We start from the raw sequence: 20650 nt of genomic DNA, 5'->3' as shown, positions 1-20650 counted from the left end.
AGGATTTCGGGCCATGAATAATTCCACAGGGGCAGCGTAACTACCCACATTTATAATGTGAGATGAGACACCTTTCTCTTGCAGTCATGCTGGGGTCTACGCTGCACTTCACTGACAAGCACTCCTATTTCCAGCAGGATTTGCACTGAAGCAACATACCTGAAAGACTGTTTAACTCATTCCTGCTAGTTTTCACCTCATTTAATAATTGGTCTCTTTCTTGTTTGATGTCCTTCACGGCACGGAGCCGCTCGGAGCCTGCGTTCACCAGCTTCACCTTTTCCAGCTCCAGGTCACTCACTCTGGCCTCAAGCTCCCGGATCTTTGCGTCTTTTTTATCTTTCAAAATCTAAATGTATGGATAAATACAGAGGATAGAGATAGAAGTAAAAAATAGACACACGTATAGCTACAATGGATACCACATTAGTGTTCTATCTGTATTTAGTATCTTTTCATTTATTTATCAGGACATTAAACTTATATTTTATTACAAAGAATCAATAGTAAGTGGGAAACAAAAAGAATAGTTATCTTTCTTTTAACCTTAGATGTCAATTCCCAGTATCACTTGCCACAACCTTTCATTATTCCTAGTCTATATTTATTCATTTGAAAAATACGTACGGAGCATCTACTTTGTGGCAGGCACTGTTTTACATGCTAGGGATACAGAAGCAAGGTCATGACTAGGGTAAGGTGAGTGAGGCAGCTGGACGAGAACCTCCAAGCTAGCTACCTCACTTACCTTACCCTAGTCCTGGCCCTGGACAGCAGTAAACAAAACAAACCATGTCTTTGTCCTCATGTCGTCCTTTCATAAGAGTAGATACACAACATCAAGTATTTAACATGTCAGGTAAGAGAAATAGCAAGAAGAAGAAAAATAGGTGAAAGGGTAGAGAATGAATGTGAGGAAGGGGGCTGCTACTTCAGTTAAGCTGGTGTGCAGAAAGAGTTAACCTAGCAGTCCTGACTGCTGTCCCTAGAAAGGCCTGCTTACGAGGCTGGCCCTTGGCTGGCATCTAGGAACTTGGATTTCAGAAGGGCTCCCACCACCCTAACTGGTTAAGAGTGGCTCGCTGTGCCAATCCTGTTCGTGCAAACAATGCGGTGTACGCTGAACACCTGCTTTCCTCCTGCGACCCTGGAATCTGGATACTTGCCAGCCTCCAATATAAAACCCTGGGTCTGTCTTTAATGAGCTTCTCTGGTTGGCAACATTTGACAGGTGTTGTTACAATTTCTTGCTGGGGGAATTAAGCATGTCCTGTTTAATTCTGCTAGGACATGACTCTTGGAAAGCTTGTACCTGGTTTTCTCTGGACTTTGCCCCAGTGGCTTTTCCTTTTGCTGATTTTGCCTTGTATCCTTTCACGGGGGATACATAGCCAGTAATAAATCATGACAAATCCCTAATAAATCATAGCCCTGAGTACGACTATATGCTGAATCCCATGAGTCCTCCCAGAGAATCATCAAACCCTGCCTCAGTCGGTCAGGAAAGGCCTCTCTGATGAGGTAACATTTGAGCAGAGACTTCAAGAAGATTAAGGAGCAAGCCAGGTGGATAGCTGGGGAAGGGCTCTAGGTACAGGTGAGGCGTCTGAGGAGCAGCCAGGCTGTCAGTAGGGATGGAGGGAGGGCGCTTGGGTGAAGTAGGAGACGAAGTCAGAGAGGGAGCCGTGGGAAAGATCGCGCCAGCCTTAGAGGCAATGTAACAACCTGAGACTTCATTCTGAGTGAGATAAGAAGTCACGGGATAGTTCTGAGCACAGGAATGACGTAATGTTTCACATACATAACTCTGGCTCTAACGTGAAGAATAAAGAGTGGGGGTGGGGGTCAGAGTAGGAGCATGGGGAACACCGAGATAGCAACTGGAAGAGCAAACGAGACAGGCGGCAGCTTAGAGTGGTTCGCAGTGGTGGGTCTGGTCCTTCAGAGTAGGAATGTGAATACGGCAACTCTAATTTGGTATTTCCAACTAACTGTCAGAAATTCCCAGCTTGGTATGCTTCCACAAACTATTCCTTCTTCACCGAGGGCTCTTCCTCAGGACTTCGTCCTGCCCCTTCTCTGTTAGGGGTGCTACCATGTTGCCAATCTAAGTTTGAACCCTCCAAGTGGGCTGTGTCTTTCCCTTCCCCTCGCCCCTTCTCCCCAGCTCTTCACCAATCCCCGCCCAGTCTCCAGGCCCAGACTGCCTTCACTTCTCACGCGGATTCCCACAGTTGCCTCACAGCTGGTCTCCATCTGTGCTGGGAGCCTTCCTAGGAGGAACCCCTGCCTTCCCGGGGCGTAGGTCTGCCCTGTCTGACACAGCAGCCACAGGTGACTACTGAGCACTTGAAATGTGAATAATCTAAGTCGATATGTGCTGTTACTGTAAAATACACACCGGATTTCAAAGACTTTGTATAAAAAAAGAATGAAAATATCTCAAAAACTTGTTACATTGATGATAATATAAAAACTGACCCTATTTCAGATATAAAGTTAGTTACTAAAATTAATATGTTTCTTTTTATGTGTCTCCTAGAAAATTCAAAATTATATATATATGGCTCACATTATATTTCTAGTGGACAGAACTGGCCTAGATCTTTCCAAGTAAATGCCATTGGAAGACAAAATTAACTTTCTTTTGTCATCAGATTGTCTCCCCAAATTGAGGCCTGTTATACTGGCCAATGCAATCGACTGTTATTAACAGCAGTTTAAACATAGAGACCAGTGCTATATTTGAAATGTAAACATGTGACAAGCTCTTAGCTGTTCAAAAAGGATGGGTGGGGAGCTCCAGGCTCGTCTCACTGACCACCTGTGATGGGCTTGGGCAGTAAAGGCCCTAAACTAGGCTATCTGATCCCTGCCTAGCCACTCCTGGCAACTGTCACACTAAATCCGGCCTCATGCGGTGAGGGATGGGGAGGGCTTTCCCTGGGGCAGCCTGAGGCATCACAACAAGTACTGGGCACGTGCTGCTCCTGTTCACCTCCTGGAACCAGCTGATGGACATTTAGTCCTTGCTTAGTCTCACAAGAAAGGCTCCAGCTTTCAGGGCCCACAGTTATTGGGAGAAAACTCACCCCGCTTCTCTGCCATCCGTGGGTGCAGTGCTTAGCCTAAAGAGCTGAGAGAAAGCATACCTTCTAGGGCTACGATTGCTCTCCTTTTTTCCTCACAAGATTGTGGAGGGAAGTAGATGTGGCATCAAAAATCAAGTTTTTAACTTACATTCTTTGTGCCTGTGAGAAACTCTCACCTTCTAAGAAGTCTTTCCCTGAAGCTGCTCCAGCTCTACATTTTGGAATTGCAAATTAGTTTTACTCTCTCCAATCCATTTTTGCGTACTGATGCCAGATTAAACTTTCCACATTGCCTTTTTCATGACACCCCTTCTCTCTACCCACAAAACTTGAATGGCTCCCACATCATCTCTAGGCTAAACTGTAGACTGAGCTTCTTCCCCTTGCTTGTAATGCCTTCCTTCCTCCTTTCTGCCTACTTTTTGTCCATTTCAAGTTCCTGTCTCTCTATGAAGCCTTCACTGGTCACTCGAGTCACGGCGACTCACGCTACTATGAGAGGCTCTAACACAGACCTTGCACACGCTCTCTGGACCAGCAATGTCACCACCCCCTGGGAACTTGTGCAGAAACACCAAGTTTCAGGCCCCGTTCTAGACCGAGTCAATCAGAAACTCTGGGGGAGGGCCATGATTCTGGCTCTCGCTGAGAACCACTGCACAGTAACGTCTACTCATACCGCCTGGGACCAAATCCCAAGGTCGTGCCGCTCTCTGGCAAGTTATTTAATGTCTCTGTGTCTCAGTTTCCTCATCTATAAAATGGGATAATACCAGTGCCTCCCTCATAAGGCTTTTGTGAGGATTAAATTGATTTAATTTTTAGTGTATAAGAATGGGATTGTCCCATTTGTACGCTTCACAATGCTAGTAATCCACCTTCCTAAGCAAGGTGGAACAACCATCCTTTCTCTAATACACTCTGCCCTGCATGGAAACCTATTCTAAAGTCTTCATCGTAGGGTTGACCATTGAGAATCCCTTATACGATGATCCTTTCATAGTGAGTTTGGCCATTCAAGAAGATATGATCAAGACTGAGAGATTAAAAAAAAAAAAAAAAAAAAAAAAAAAACGGCAGCCTAGAGGCAGCCTGTCAGCACACCGCCCCCAAGGAAAGAAGTGAAACATGCAGGCAGTTGCCTACGGATCGTTCTTCTTTCATCCAACATTGTAAAATCACAGAGAAGCAAGGCAGGCTGCTCAGCGTGGAAAAAAGAAAAGATGACGGGGCGATATATAGTAAGGTCAGAAAACATGTGGGGGAGGATAGAGCAAGGGGCACCCCGCTCACCCTGCTGACACAGTGCGAGGTGCGAGACACCTCCCTCCCCTGCCGCGACCTCTGCCTGGTGGGACCGGGACCTGCCTGCAGTCTGTGCAGTCACCGCACCAGACAACAGGCCCTGGGGATTGGGCAGCAGCTAAAGCCATCCTGAACTCTCGGGTGCACGGTGCCAGGTCCACACCGGGCTGGGGAGGGCGTGGACTGACTGATGGCTTCCCTGAGCCATATACCCTGTGACTGGAAACCAAGCACTTGTCCCCTCTAATGCAGCGGGATCCGAGCACAGGAACTGACTTGGGTGCAGCAGGCTCTGACCTGAGAGGCTCTGGGTGACCAAATTAGCAGGTGCTGGGTGGGGCAGGGAGAACGCCTGGGCCGCTGGAACTGACCTCTGCCCACCTGACTTGGCAACCGCAGGGTCCCAGAGGCTGCGGAAGAGCAAGCCACTTGCTGGCCCGACTCCGCCCTCCAGGCCCCAACTGCCTCCTGCCTGCTAGGCCCTGATGCCACCCTCCAGCATCAGCCCTGCCGCCTGCATGGCCCTGCTTCTGGCTCAGAGCCCCTGCTCAGAAGCCCTGCGTCAGGTTCCTCCCCAGTCTTGGCTCTGAGGATCTGTGCCTGCAGAGCTCCTGCCAGGCCTGAAACACCATTGCCAAGACTCCAGCGCTGCACCTAGATCCCAAGACACCACCACAGAGCCGGAGCAACTGCTCCAAAGTCCAATGCCTCAACAGGGACACCCCAGCCTTGAGTCGCCAGTACACTGCGACCTGGTTTGAGCAAATGCCCACATTCCGGGAAACCACAGCAACTGCCTAGATAGCCTCACCCAGCTGCTGCTGTCACCTCTGTGGCAAGACCCTGGGTAGAGCAATCTCAACAGCAGCCTCAGTGAAGAGGGTCTTGCCCAGCTCCCAACTCAAACATCCTACAACTATTTGCTGAATAACCCAACAAGCAACCCAAACAGCATTCAGCACAGACTCGAGCAGACGCAATCACAGGCAAACAGAACAAATCAGAACAGCTGCATTACAGGCTTCTAGTGCACACGCCCCTTCATCCCACGTCAACATTCCAGAGTAGGGGGGAAAAGCGCCATCTAGTGACCTCACCTTACTCTAATCAAGCAGGGGACTTCCCACCAAGAAACAGGTGCCCTGCAAACCTATCAGTAGAGAAAAGAGGTTTCAAATGAGAAGAAATCAGCAGAAGAGCCCCAGCAACATGAAAAATCAAAACAGATCAATGCCCCCAAGGGATCGCAATGGAGCTACAGTAGTGAACTCCAACTACAAGGAAATTGTCAAAATGATAGAAATGGAATTCAGAATATGAATGGCAAATAAGATGAATAGAATTGAAGAGAAACTTGAAAACCAACAAAAAGAAGCCAAAAAAATATTTCAGGAAATTATTGCAAAAGTCATCAAAGAACTAGATAACATAAGGAAGGATATAACTGAACTTAAAGAAAGAGTCATTTAGGGAATTTCAAAACATTGCAGAAAGTTTTATCAACAGATTAAACCAAGGAGAAGAAAGAATCTCAGGGCTTGAAGACAATGCTCCCGAGCTAACCCAATCATTTAAAGAGGCAGAGAAGAGAACAAAAAAGGCAGAGCAATCACTTAGAGAGATATGGGATCATGTCAAGCAAACTAACATCCAAATTATAGGTATTGCTGAAGGAGAAGAAGAAAGCCCTAAAAGCGTGGAAAATCTATTCAAGGGAATTATTATTATTATTATTTTTTTTTTTTTTGAGACAGAGTCTCACTCTGTTGCCCGGGCTAGAGTGAGTGCCGTGGCGTCAGCCTAGCTCACAGCAACCTCAGACTCCTGGGCTTAAGTGATCCTACTGCCTCAGCCTCCCAAGTAGCTGGGACTACAGGCATGTGCCACCATGCCCGGCTAATTTTTTCTATATATATTTTTAGTTGGCCAGATAATTTCTTTCTATTTTTAGTAGAGACGAGACAAGGGAATTATTGAAGAAGACTTCCCTGGTATCACCAGAGGTCTAGAAATCCAGATACAAGATGGTCACCAAACATCAGGAAGATTTGTAGCAAAAAGGACATCTCTAAGACACATAGTAATCAACCTGGCCAACATCTAAATGCAAGAGAAAATTCTACAAGCAGCTATACGTACCCAACAACTGACCTACCAGGGAAAACCCATCAAACTAACTGCAGACTTCTCAGAGGAAACCTTACAAGTCAGAAGGGAGTGAGCCCCTATCTTCAATCTTCTTAAACGGAACAATTGCCAGGCTAAAATTTTGTATCCTGCAAAACTAAGTTTTACAATTGATGTAGAAATTAAGTCTTTTCCAGACAATTTTCCATGACCAGACCTGCCCTGCAGGAAATACTCAGAACTGAATGATACACAAATCTCCAGCACAATAGATATCACCAGTGTAAAATCACCCAAAATAGCCAAAGCTCACAACTCCTATAAAACAATGGCACAAGAAGAAAAACAAAGCAACATTAGGATAATAACCATTAGGATAAAAATAGCTCAATTCTCATATCAATTCTCTCTCAACGTGAATGGCTTGAATGTGCCACTCAAGAGACACAAACTGGCTGAATGGACGAATAAAACACAACTCAATATCTGCTGCCTCCAGGAGACACAGTTAAACCACAAGGATGCAAACAGGTTCAAAGTGAAAGGATGAAAAAAAAATATTCCACACAAATGGAAACCAAAAGAAAGCTGGTGTAGCCATTCTCATATCAGATAAAATTGACATTAAATCAACAATCGTAAAGAAAGACAAAGATGGTCATTATATAATGGTAAAGGGAGCAATTCAACAAGAAGACATAACAATCATAAATATATATGCACCTAACTCAGGAGGTCCCAGATATGTAAGACAAGTTCCCCTTGAGCTAAGCAAAGAAATAAATAGCACCATCATAATTTCTGGGGACCTGAACACCCTACTGTAGACAATGGACTTAAATGGGACCCTAGAACAAATGTACCTAATACATATTTACAGAACATGCTACTCAAAAACTACTGAATATACATTCTTCTCATCAGCACATGAGACGTTCTCCAAGATTGATCATATCTTAGGCTACAAAACATGTCTTAACAAACTTTAAAAAACTGAAATCACACCATTTATCTTCTCAGACCATAATGGAGTAAAATTAAAAATCAATTCCAAGAATAATACTCAATTCTACACAAAGTCATGGACATTAAACAACCTGCTACTGAATGATTTTTGGGTCAATAATGAAATTAAGGTGGAAATCAAAAGATTCCTTAAATTGAATGACAAAGGGGATGCAAGCCATCAAAATCTATAGGATTGAGCAAAAGGATTCCCAAGGGGAAAATTCATAGCCTTAAATGCCTATATACAAAAGTCAGAAAGATCACAAATTAATAACCTAATATCACATCTCAAGGAACTAGAAAAGGATGAGCAAACCAAACCCAAAGCCAGCAGAAGAAAATAAATAACAACGGTCAAGGCAGAACTAAATTAAACAGAATATAAAAAACTACAAAAGGTCAAACAAAAAGTTGGTTATTTGAAATAAATAAGATTGATAGACTTTCTGCTAGATTAACCAGGAATAGAAGAGAAAGGACCCAAATAAGCTCAATCAGAAATGAAAAAGGAGATATCACAACCAATAGAACAGAAATAAAAGATATCATCTGTGAATACAACAAAAATCTCTATGCACACAAACTAGAAAACGTAGAGGGCCGGGCGCGGTGGCTCACGCCTGTAATCCTAGCACTCTGGGAGGCCGAGGCGGGTGGATCACTCGAGGTCAGGAGTTCGAGACCAGCTTGAGCAAGAGCGAGACCCCGTCTCTACTAAAAATAGAAAGAAATTATATGGACAACTAAAAATCTATATAGAAAAAATTAGCTGGGCATGGTGGCGCATGCCTGTAGTCCCAGCTACTCGGGAGGCTGAGGCAGTAGGATCGCTTAAGCCGAGGAGTCTGAGGTTGCTGTGAGCTAAGCTGACGCCACGGCACTCACTCTAGTCTGGGCAACAAAGTGAGACTCTGTCTCAACACACACACACACAAAAAGAAATTATATAGACAGCTAAAAATATATATAGAAAAAATTAGCCGGGCATGGTGGCACATGCCTGTAGTCCCAGCTACTCGAGAGGCTGAGACAGGAGGATCCCTTGAGCTCAGGAGTTTGAGGTTGCTGTGAGCTAGGCTGATGCCACGGCACTCACTCTAGCCTGGGCAACAGAGTGAGACTCTGTCTCAAAAAAAAAAAAAAACGTAGAGGAAATGCACAAGTTCCTGGAAACCCACAACCTCCCAAGACTCAATCGGGAAGAAACATAACTCCTGAACAGATCAATAATGAGACTGAAGCTACAATAAAAAGTCTTCCAATAAAAAAAGCTCCGGACCAGATGGATTCACAGCCAAATTCTACCAGACTTACAAAGAAAAACTGGTAGCCATACTGCAGAAATTATTCCATAACATCAAGAAGGAATCCTCCCCATCTCATTCTGTGAAGCCAGTATCACCTTGATAGCAAAGCCAGGTAAAGATACAACAAAAAAATTTTAAATATGGTCAAATAAAAACTTAAGCAATAGAAAATTCTAATTTTTTTATCAAATTTACTTATTTATTCCCATAAGATGGACAATTATCTATTGCTGTTCCTATATGTAGAATGTGGAAACTGAGGCATCTAAAGTTTATGTGGTTTGTCTCCTACTACTCACCAAGTCAGGGATACAAGTGATATAAAACTTAGGAAATCAAAATTTTTTAAAAATCCTTTTGATCAGTTTAAATTTTGATAAATACTTACTCAGCACCTTCTGGGTGCAAGGCACAAAGACATGGGGCAGAGGGTACAAAGATTAATAAGATGTGTACCCTGGTTGAGTAAGTCTGCCATCTTACAGGGAAAAAGATGCATGGCTACGTAAACACACACACAGAATGCAATATAGAATGTGATCCAGGTTTTAACAGGTACAAATAAAGTATGATAAAGTTCAGAAGGAAAACAGAATGGGGGAAAGAAACTAATGTTTACTAAACCTCTTGTATGGGCCAAGAAGTAGGCTAGGTCCTTGATACACATTTTCTGATTTAAGCCTCACAGTAACCCAGTAGGGTTTTGGGGGAGGGGGGTTGTTTTGTTTGCTTTTTGTTTCCTTTTGCTTAACAGACAGAGAAGCCAATATTCAGCAAGTCTGTTTGACAGTTATTGAACAGTAAGAGATGGGGTTTAGACTTAGGTCTGTCTGAAGAGGGAGAAAATACTTCAAACTGTGGGATCAGGAAAGACTTCGCAGAGCAGCTGGATTTTGTGATTTTTTTTCTTTTGTACCTGTGATTTTGAACCATTTCTGGGTCATCTATTCCTATTGGAATTGGATAAAAGTATGTACCCTTTCTCACAAAACCACACAGATGCACATAGATATAAATACTTTCAATTTCAGAGGGTCCACCGATACCAAGAACCCCTTCTCAGTAAATTAGCTCCTACTTATTCATGGGGGAAAAAAAGATACTTCAGAAGCTAAACCACCAAAAAACTCCACAGACCTTAAATTCCTGTAGTTCCAGCCTCCTGTCATTAATCTCTTTCTCAAGCTGAGCCTTTTCTACTTGCATAGCACCAGCAGTTCGTCCGTGCTGGCCCACCAGCTGCGTCATGTTTTCAATCTGCTGTCGCAAAATCTCGATCACCTTGTCCTTTTCTGTCATCTGCAGCTTGAGGGCCTCACACTCCGTCTGCACGTTTCTGAGGTGATCCCCTTCATTTTTCAGGTGCTGCAGCTCCTGCAACTTCAAGTCTACTCGAGAGCGGAGCTTCGTGATCTCTGCGTTGGTGGCCTCAATGGCTCTCTCTTTCTCCTGAAGGGACGCCGTCAGGTCTGACACCGTCCTCTCGGAGCTCTCCAGGGTCATTTTCTTGGCTGTCAACTCCTCTACTACTTTGCGGAGCATCTCTTTGGTGGATTCAAGCTGAGCAGTCAAGGAGGACACTTTTTCTAGACTTTCATTCTTTCCCTGAATTGCTGCCATCTGTTTGTTAAATAAAAAAGAATTTCATGGATTTGGGAGGATAGGTAGAGGCAACCTCAAGAAATATGACAACTGAACTCAAAAGCATGAAATCACAAATTGGATAATGTCTAGTTAGATTAACTCAAATCATTTTGCTGTCAGAACTCCAGCTCTTAAAACGTGTGAGACTGACATGTGCTAATTAGACCAAGGCAGAGGGGTCTTAATTAAACACTGCTCCTCCATAATGGTTTTCTAGCATGGGGGAGCTTGGGAAGTTTCCTCTGAGGATCTTTTCTGTACTCATTTAGACTAAGATAATCCTGGCAACAGGGGAGAAGGCTGGTAGGATTGACAATAACTACCTATACTTTTTATTTCCCTCCAACCTTCCCCGTAATTCTACCTCTGAGGTAGGTGAATAATGGCTTTTATCTCGCACACATTCACACTGTCTGGTTCTCGTTTGGAAGAGATGAAGATTCTAGCTTCCAGTTTTCCTTTTCATCTTTCTTTTTGCCCAGTTAGGCCAGAGAACAGGCTAATGGCTTTGCCTGAGTCTAAGCCAAGACCGGTCCCTTGCTTTGCTTTCACATTTCAGGAAGCTCACACTTTTGCGGGCTGCTTTTATGTCTGTGACAGTAAACAGCTTCAGAACCACGTCTTCCCAGCACGGAAGTAACGCTGCTGCTAAGAAAGCAGTCCGTGTTTTGCTACTGGTGTGCTGGAATGGAGCGCTCATTAGTCTCAATCAACGTGGGGGGAAAGGGAGGAAAGTCTCTTTTAGGGAAAGAACAAAAACAAATCTGTTGAAAACCTTCAACCCTGCTGCTCCTCATATTTCCTGCTAGTTTGATGCTTTTCTGAAGCAGAAATAAGCATTTATTAGCATAGCAATTTCTAGGTGACAATGAAAGGCAAGTGGATGGGAATTTAGTTTTTCAACAATGTACAGATGAGATAATACGTTTAGTTTGATGAGTGGTCAAAATCTAGCAATAAATACCAGGTTTTATAAATTGCTCACAGAACCCATAGCTCTATTTTAGAGCTACCAACAGACATAAAAGACACTTCTCCCCCAGAGGAGGTCATCTGGCAACAGTGGCCGCGTGGCTCTGACCTGCCGCTCCATCTGGCCCTGACACTCGCTCTTCATGGCCTTGAGCAGGGCTTCCAGGCGCTGCACCTCCATGTTGCGGTCGTCCAGCTCCCGCCGCAGGTGGTCGATGGTGATGCTGTTGCCCGTGTCGCGGTCCCACAGACGCTTATTCTGCTCCTTCTCCAGACTCAGCTCCTTCTCTCGTTTGTGTAGATCAGCCTAAAAGGAGTGAGGGATGCTTTTTTCCTTCCTGCTATTAAATAATTAAGATCAAACCCTTACATCATCTTTGGAGTTTTTATGTGATTTGAGAAATCTTTGATTTTGGAAGCTGATTCCTTGTCAATGGCTTATTTAAGGGTGATTCTTTCCTAGAAAAATAAGTTAACATTTTTGCTTACTTAAAATTTTTAGCATTACAAATCAGTCTGAAGGGACAAGACCTCAAACAATATACAATGGAAAGAAAAATACAGTTAATTTTAAAAGTCATCCTGTTTTTAAGTCTCGAATTTTCTAACAAAGACATAATGCTTCATGTCAGGTGTGCTCCTATAATAAAGAAATGCTTAAAAGCTTAAAGAAATAATGATAGTAATTTGGTATACTGCTTCAGGAATGGCAGAATAGCGGCAGGTACTGGGACTGGAGTAGCACGTGGGCTAGGAATAGAATTACCACCCCATTCAGTCATTTTACATAGTGTTTACTATGAGCAAAAAACTCTATAGTCAGAGTAGGAGAAACAAAGATATACTGACCTTTAAATGGTTTGCCACTCAAGCAAAGTTAAGACACAGACATAAATAACTGGAAGTGATTTTTCATAAGTGAGAACAGCTTTTTTTTTTTCTTTTTTTTTTACATAAGCAAGAAGTTTATTCTTTCTCATGAAAACAGTCCAGACTTGAGCAGTCTAGGAAGACAAGGTGGCTTTGTAGTCCTCAAGACACGGATTCTAGCTCTGGAATCAAGACTGGTGATCATCATGTCCAGCCAATGGAAAGTGAAAGAACAACGAGGATACATTGTTTCCATGTTGAGGATGTGGTACAGAGGAGAACAGCTAGAAGACGCAGAGATTAGGGAGAAGGGACGGGAAAGGGGCACGTGTGCTTTGCTTGGGGCACTGGGTCCACGTAGAGAGAAGGGATTGGAAAGGTGAGCAGGGCCAGGATCATGACAGTCTTGAAACGGAGGGAGTCTGACTTTATGGAGGAAGTAATTTTTGAGTTGAATGAAGAGGGGCACAATCACAGCTATATTTTAACAAGATGAATATGGCAGAGGAAGGAGAGAAGAGGGGAGAAACTGGAGCTAGGGACACTAGTAAGGAGACTGCCATGTTCCAGGTGAGGGGTAATGAGGGGCTGGAACGAGTGTAGTGGTGAATGGAAAGAATGAAAAGAAAGGATAGGTTTGAGGTCTTTCAGACAGGCGCTAAGCTTTTCAAATTAAATATGAGAACACTGGGAAACACACAAATGGTTAGGGAAAGAAGTGAAGAATTATGCCAAGGTTAAGAGCTTCTCTATACAGCCTTGTCCACCTGAAGAGGGTGGCTTTACCAGTGAAGAGCACCATACTCCACAATGGGGTTTGGTAGGCAAAGAAATTTATTCTACAGTACCACTAACAGCATACAAAGGGGTACCAAAAGTTTCTTAAATTTCTCAGCCTATAGTACCTCTAACAGAGGACAGAGGCTGATTCACTATTATCACAACACTACTGTCTTTTTCTTTTTTTAAAAATTTCACCTAAACTTCCATTCAAAATTTCCACATGTATAATTTGTTAAGTGTCTTGAAAGTTATTTGGCTGTAAAATAAACACGTAACATGACTTCAGTTTAGTAAAATACAGTATCTAATTGAAAGACCATGGCTGTTTGACACTATCCTTCACCTAACACCATAACAGCTCTGCTTAAGAAAAAAAGATATACAGATTATATTTTATTTGTAAAACTTGAATAGTGTCTAGGATACTCTCTTGTGTATATGCACAAATAACTTTGTAATTTCCTAAAGGAAATTAGTTTTGTGAAATATTTTGGTGGAAAAACTTCCCAGAATTAATTTCATTTATAGTTTAGAGCATAATCTTACCAACAGCTTTTGAAGTTGATCATCCAAATTTCCAGATTCCTGACTGAACTGGTCACGTTCTGTCCGTGCTTCAGTTAGCTCTGAGTTGGCAAGGACTAACTGCTTTTCCAGCTCTTCTATCTAAAAGTATAAAGTGAACAGAGTTCGACCAAGTCAGTGGGTGATATAAAATAAATATAGTCTTTGGAAAACAAGTGGTGTTATTTTGGGGACAAAAAATAAAAGTCGGTAGTGTAATGTGTTTTGTAAATCTATGTTGAATTTGGTCAGGGAAATTAGTCAAAATGAAATATTTGGTACTGTTGGATTTGGGCATTGTCTGTAATACATCTCTCTCTTATTTCACTATTCAAGATTTAACTTCTGTGAAGACATGTTGTGTAATTTGGTGTTTAAGGAAGCTTGATGTGGCAAAAATCACATGCTGCAGAGCCTACAGAAATGAACCGTACTGTACTTAGAAGAGCTATTTTGTTTCAGAATATCAAAGTTTTAATAATAAAAGGCATTGAATATAAAAGAATGGAAATAACAAGTTATTAGCTATTGTCATAATTTTGTTGTCACTACTAACAAGAACATGTTGATAGCTATAGAGCGATACCTGATCTTTAACTGTGATGTCTACAATATTATTTTGTCATCCACTTTCCAGTAATAAGAAATTTTTCATATCTGTATAAATGCTACATATTCCTTCTTGCTTCTAAGACTTCCAAATTTACTATCTCAAGAATAAAATTTGGTTTGGATGATATACTGTGATTAAACTTTCTTAAGTAGAGAACATATGAACTAAGATTAACTTTTTCTTTGATGACTTTCTAGTTTATTTTTACCTGGACTGGGTTCAACTAAGATTTTCATTTATTAATTCAACACATATTCAATAATCATATTAATATATACATATGTATATACAACATATGCATCTATCTCTTTAATAAATAAGCATGAATACATAGAAGTTATATATATCTACACATACACACATGACAAGAAAGCACTAATATAGGACTATCAGTTTCACACTTAGATACTATAATGTAGCATTACAGCCTACAATGATCAGAATATAGATTTTAATATTTATATTGGCTATATTTTTTAACTGACTTTGTATTTGATTATATGTTCTATATAAAAGTATTTCATAAGAATTAGGTACACATAAAATATTAGGTACAGATTGGAATGCGTTCCTAGACTCTAATAATATTATAAATAAGTACTTTCACTTTTGTGCTCCTTTGGGAGCACATATAGAAAAAAAGCCCCATAAAAATTCAACCTCTGGACCAGCCTGGGCAATATAGTGAGACCCTGTCTCTACAAAAAAAATTTTTTTTAAATTAGCTGGGCATGGTGGCACACACCTGTAGTTCCAGCTACTCGGGAAGCTGGGGTAGGAGGATCACTTGAGCCAGGAGTTCAAGTGATAGCTTCAGTGAGCTATGATCATGCTAACTGCACTCCAGCCTGGATAACAGAGCGAGAACTTGTCTCTTAATAAAAAAAAAAAAAAAAAGGAAAAAAACCTCTGTAACACAAGTAACTTCCTAAGAAAAATGATTCAAAAATATCAGTTGATATAATCTCTTCAGTTTTACTATTATCAGGAAAGGCTAAGTCAGCACACCCTTGGTAAAGACATTAAGAATACTTAGGGGAAGAACCACAGCCTTTTCCTGTTACACGTTTATCACGTTTGCCTGGCAAGGGATGGGAGAAGAACGCGATCAGAGAGGCAGCATGATGTGACTGGAGGTTCCGGTCCAGCTTCTGTCATATAACCTCTCTGAGTTTCAATTATTTTGTTTGAAAAGAGTATTCTATATCATCTCTCATGTTCCTTTTCCATTCTGTTTCTAATACTTTTTTACATGAGAATCAGCAGCATTAATATAGCTAGAATCCTATATTTTCCACCTGTCTTTTGAGCTATAAATTTAAGAAGAACACTTTCAATTTGAGTTAATCATAGGATTAAAATAAACATTTTCTACTCCTAGCCTGGCATAAACCATTTCTATCCTTGAGCAAAGAAAGTATTTGTATATGTACTTTAAAGTCTTAAATTAAGAATTGCTATTTTATGTATATTTTCACTTAAAAAAAATTCTGAATGATCACTCCATAACATCAAACTAGATGGTAAAATCTATGAGACCAAAATTAAAAAAAAAAAGAGCTAAGTCTTATCTTTCCGTCTGTCTATTAAATCTCAGAAGTTCCTCCAGACCCCTGCAGGAGCATTTGTTTTGTAGTTGTCAGTACTGACTCAGCTGCTATAGCTTTGCTTTTACCTTTCACTTTTTAGAGTAAAAGTATTGATATTAATTATTTAATCAAAAAGACGAATGGAGAGTGAAAGGGAAAACCACTGAAGTAGCAGCTGAGCTGATACAAACAGCTGTAAAAAACACTACAAAGAAAAGCCTTTTAAAATGTCCAGAATAAATACTGACATCCGAGATATATTAAAGGTTTTTTCTTTTTCTTTTCTTTTCAGATAGCAGCACTGGTTTTCCCTTTCACCATCTATGAATCCAGGTTCTGGATCACTGGACAAATGAGTACTGGATCTCATTCTAATCTCACACTGATTTTAGAGATATTGCCAGTCATATCAAATCATATGCCTTTTTTTTTTTTTTTTGTGGCATTGTTTTTGTTTCTTCTGTGCTCAACAAGACACAGACGCAGGATAACAAGGGATGCTGCAGGTCAGTGTGGAGGTGCATTGGCAGAACTATGCAAAGTGGTTTGCACAGGATCTTCCTGCACAGAATATAGCTCCAGCCAGTGCTACTAAATCGTTACTTTTTGAGTACGAAATTCAGCCCTAATTGCTTTCAAAGTAGGAAAAATAAACTTATAATAAGATCAGGAGATATTCTGTTGTCAAAAAGCGAAAGTTAAGAGTAAAGCCAAATCTACAGAGCCAATAGCGACAGCTTCTACTGGTCCAAATTCGTAAAGGAGAATTCTGGAGGTTCTCCTAAAATGGAAAAAAAAAAAATAGAAAACATTGCAGTAAAACATTTTTGGTAAGCCACTAAAGCTACATCTACAATTTTCTTTGAAACACAATTTTTATTTTCACCAAAATGAAAATACTCTTGTTAATCTAAAGAGAAACATTACCCACCTAAACGAATTTTCTCTGAATTTATGCATTCTAGTCAGAAAAGTTTTGTGCAGACCTGTAATGTCATCAATTTTTTAAAATAATAAACACTTTTCTTTTTTTTTTTTTTTGAGACAGAGTCTCACTCTGTTGCCCAGGCTAGAGTGAGTGCCGTGGCGTCAGCCTAGCTCACAGCAACCTCAAACTCCTGAGCTCAAGCGATCCTCCTGTCTCAGCCTCCCGAGTAGCTGGGACTACAGGCATGCGCCACCATGCCCGGCTAATTTTTTCTATATATATTTTTAGCTGTCCATATAATTTCTTTCTATTTTTAGTAGAGGTGGGGTCTCGCTCTTGCTCAGGCTGGTCTCGAACTCCTGAGCTCAAACGATCCACCCACCTCGGCCTCCCAGAGTGCTAGGATTACAGGCGTGAGCCACCGCGCCCGGCCATAAACACTTTTCTTATAAGGAATCTGACCTCAGGAGAAAACACTAGTATTGCCCTCATAAAACATATTGATGTGTAATATCAATACACCCTTATAAGTTTCTTTTCACGTAAATCTCATTTTTAGTCATAGCTTTTATGTATTGTTTTCTTTGATTTTTGTCCATATTTTTATTTGGACAGTATGTACTAAAATGTGCACTGAAGCAGAGGAAAAAGAAAAATTTGAAGGTTTTAACAGACTTTAGTAATGTATAGTCAAGATATGTGAAAATGAAAGAAATTAAGCAGAAAAATATTTTTTTTAGATTCTACATTCAATTTATAACAAAAACATTTCATATCAATACAATTTTTCATGATCCCAAAATGAAATCCTTTTTGTTAACCTGTTTGATCTCCCTTGCTCAGTTATATCACATATTAGTCGTGCCATTTTAGGCCAGACTCTACTTGAATCTATCTTAATATGGGAGCATAGTCATCTCTCAGTGTTCCCTGACTAAACTAAAAGAATTTACTATTAAAAGAGCCTAGTTAAGCATTTGCTCAGTGTCAACTCTATTTAGGTTCACTATGTGTATTATAAATCTCAGTGATCTAGGTTAAAATTAATTAAGCTGATATGTCCTCCTTATTTCTAACAACTGTTTACTATTTAAGGCTGTCAAAATTCCAGGTGATCAACTGTTTATATTACAGCAAAATAAGATAATGATTCTAATCACATATATTAGTATCCATATGACCCCAAAACATTCATATAAAAAGTTTACCATCATTCATCTAGATCTTATGTTTCTACAATGCCCAAGACACATTTATAAAAACTCAGAAACTGTTTTCATATTCTCTTTTAAGGATATTTCAGTATGTGTTAAAATTCCCCACTGAGCCCAAATTTAGAGTTGATCTGTATGATATTACATCAGACCAAATACAAATTAGCAAATAATGGGTGAGGCTTATGAAGGGATAATTTTTCCAAACAACACTATGATGGAAAGCTACAGCAATTACTAATGATGTAAGAAAGCACAGGTGAGTTGAGATTTATTGAGTACTTTGTGGCTTTTCAAAGGGTTTAATGTCAATAAAAAATGCATATTTAATCTTTTCAAAATGATTTGAACAATTCTTCCTGAATATCAGTTATTGCATTGGACTATAACACAACAGCTTTCCTATTTCCTCTCTCACTGTCCGATTGTCAGCTCTCACTTCTGCCAATGTGCCTACCTCCACCAGACCCAAGTAGTAAAGCATCCGGCCACCCCATGATGTACTGACATCATGACCATTCTGCCATTGTTTGCAGGGTGAGGTCATGATCTTTTGTGTAGGCTTGGTCTGTCCAGACTGGAGTGGACATTCCTGCTATCAATCATCAGGGAAAAGCTCGTCCTGAGAAAAGATGCTAGAACACAAAAAGCAGGCCTCAGAGAGGCAGAAAAGAGCAAATGTTTCTGTCTGTCTTTCTGTTTTCTTTAAGCAGCCTAAGGTCCCTTAGAGTTGCTTGGAGGTGGCAGTGGTTGAAATGACCTTGCCGTAAGGATTTAGGCTAAGGGCTAAGTAAGAAGGTTTACAAAGGAGGCAGTGTTAGTCAAACTGCAACCCACCTGTGAATCATGACATCAATTTAGTAAGCTTCAAATCAGCATCTGAAGAGAACAGAAAATAGCCAGCATCACGTGTCATAGAGATAAATATTGTTTTGTGAAACTTGCTTCAGTTGCACGTGTGTATTGGATATAAGGTGAACTATATTTCTTGCTGTGACTGGTGATCCAAAATGTTTGGAAGACACTGCTATAGAGGACCCAAGTCTATCACTGAGATTATACAGTTTTATGTTACTCTTTACTGCTTACACTTTAGTAAAGTCATGTCTAAATTTTCCATCCTTATTTTAGCTGTGCCACAGGGGATAAAGGTCAAGGTTTTATTTCCATGCTTGAACCAAGGAGAAACAGCTCCCTCCCATGGCCAGCACTGGAGTAACAGTGGTACTTATAATGAGGGGTTGCTCAAAGAAGGGCAAGTGTCTGGAAGCATCAGTCCTGCAATATTTAATTCTTCTCATAAGGTCTTATTTTGAATTTATTTTTTAGAAATTTACTTGAACTATGCAAAAATATTTTTCTAAGAATGAATTAATTTGAGCATACAATGGAAATTAAAGTTGCTTTTCTATAATTTAACATATAAAATAATTTAGCATCCTCTTACTCCAGCTTATAAACTGCTTTTAATTTGAAATTATTACTTTGATTCCTCACTTTCAAATAAATTATTAAAAATAGAAAATTGATTCTGTGTATTATAGTCTCTGGAAGCAGAGCAGCAAAACCTAAACTCACCTTGTCTTCATACATCCTTTTGGCTTCCCGTAATTCAGAACGTAGCTGAGAAACGGTAGATTCCAGATCACTGAGCTGGCGCATATACATTGAATTTTGGTTTCTTGCTTGTTCTCTAAAAAGGGTTTAGAAAGGGAATAAAAATAGTAAACTAAGAATAAGTGTGATATCGAAGAGTACTCTAGTTTTTATACACTACTGCTAGTTATTTTATATGGCATTATCTGGCAAATAGTCTTTTATTTTCCAAAATTGATTCTTGAAAGCTTCAGTCCAAAAATGTTATTAACTGTCAAAGCTGGGTGACAAGTATATAGGAGTTCATTATACTATTTTCTCTCTACTTTTGTATGTGATTAAAAGTGTCCATATAGAAATTTTTAACATACCAGCTCAAATTATAAAATCATTTATATGTATATACATACATTTTATTTATATATATATATTCATATAAATATATGCACGTGTATATATATAGCACATGTGTTTATTTTATCCTGTCAGCTGAAATATGAACAATACTCAAAACAGCCAATCCCAGGAGGCTCAACTACTTATAATAATATTTTTTATATGGTCAGATAGTATTATCTATATGTCAAGTAATCTTTTCTGTTCACTTGAATATTGGGAAAATTTTATTTTCTTATAGAACCTTACTAAGCAATTTCTAAAATATCTTAGAACAGAAAATTAATTACAATAATATCTCTAAAATGAAGATAAATGACTATCAGTTTCAAACCACCAGGACACACATACTGAATGATTTCCAGTTGACTTTGGATACTATTGGCTTGGCTTCGAGCACTACCAGCTTTCTCGGTAAGTTCTGTTATTTCATTTTCATGTTCACTTATCAACTGCTCAATCCTATAAAAAGAATGTGGTGATTGTTATTTGATACAGATTGTTATTTGCTTCACTATGAGTCATTCCAAAAGTTAATGATTTTCAACATTCTCAAATTTAGTATTTTGCTTTGGCTTTGTACATACTACTCTTTTTATGACCAGTGTCTATGACAGGACCAGAATCTTCTATCCCAATCCT

The 20650-nt window shown here is 40.1% G+C and overlaps 1 protein-coding gene across 2 annotated transcripts in view; it reads right to left on the bottom strand.

Moving 5' to 3' along the window:
* CCDC158 (coiled-coil domain containing 158) overlaps positions 1 to 20650 on the bottom strand; it is a 67794-nt gene that overhangs the window by 27197 nt on the left and 19947 nt on the right. For both annotated transcript variants that reach the window (XM_069457355.1, XM_069457356.1), the window contains 6 exons: positions 20360 to 20470; positions 19595 to 19709; positions 13655 to 13774; positions 11565 to 11762; positions 9977 to 10459; positions 160 to 349 (listed from right to left, as the gene is read on the bottom strand). In XM_069457355.1, the coding sequence (XP_069313456.1) occupies positions 160 to 349; positions 9977 to 10459; positions 11565 to 11762; positions 13655 to 13774; positions 19595 to 19709; positions 20360 to 20470 (1217 nt within the window). The remainder of the gene's footprint in view (positions 1 to 159; positions 350 to 9976; positions 10460 to 11564; positions 11763 to 13654; positions 13775 to 19594; positions 19710 to 20359; positions 20471 to 20650) is intronic.

Source organism: Eulemur rufifrons, chromosome 24, assembly GCF_041146395.1.
Source record: "Eulemur rufifrons isolate Redbay chromosome 24, OSU_ERuf_1, whole genome shotgun sequence".
In the NCBI taxonomy this organism is placed as follows: Eukaryota; Metazoa; Chordata; class Mammalia; order Primates; family Lemuridae; genus Eulemur; species Eulemur rufifrons.
The sequence above is the reverse complement of the archived record's forward strand: the minus strand, read 5'-3'. Positions and strand labels throughout refer to the sequence as shown.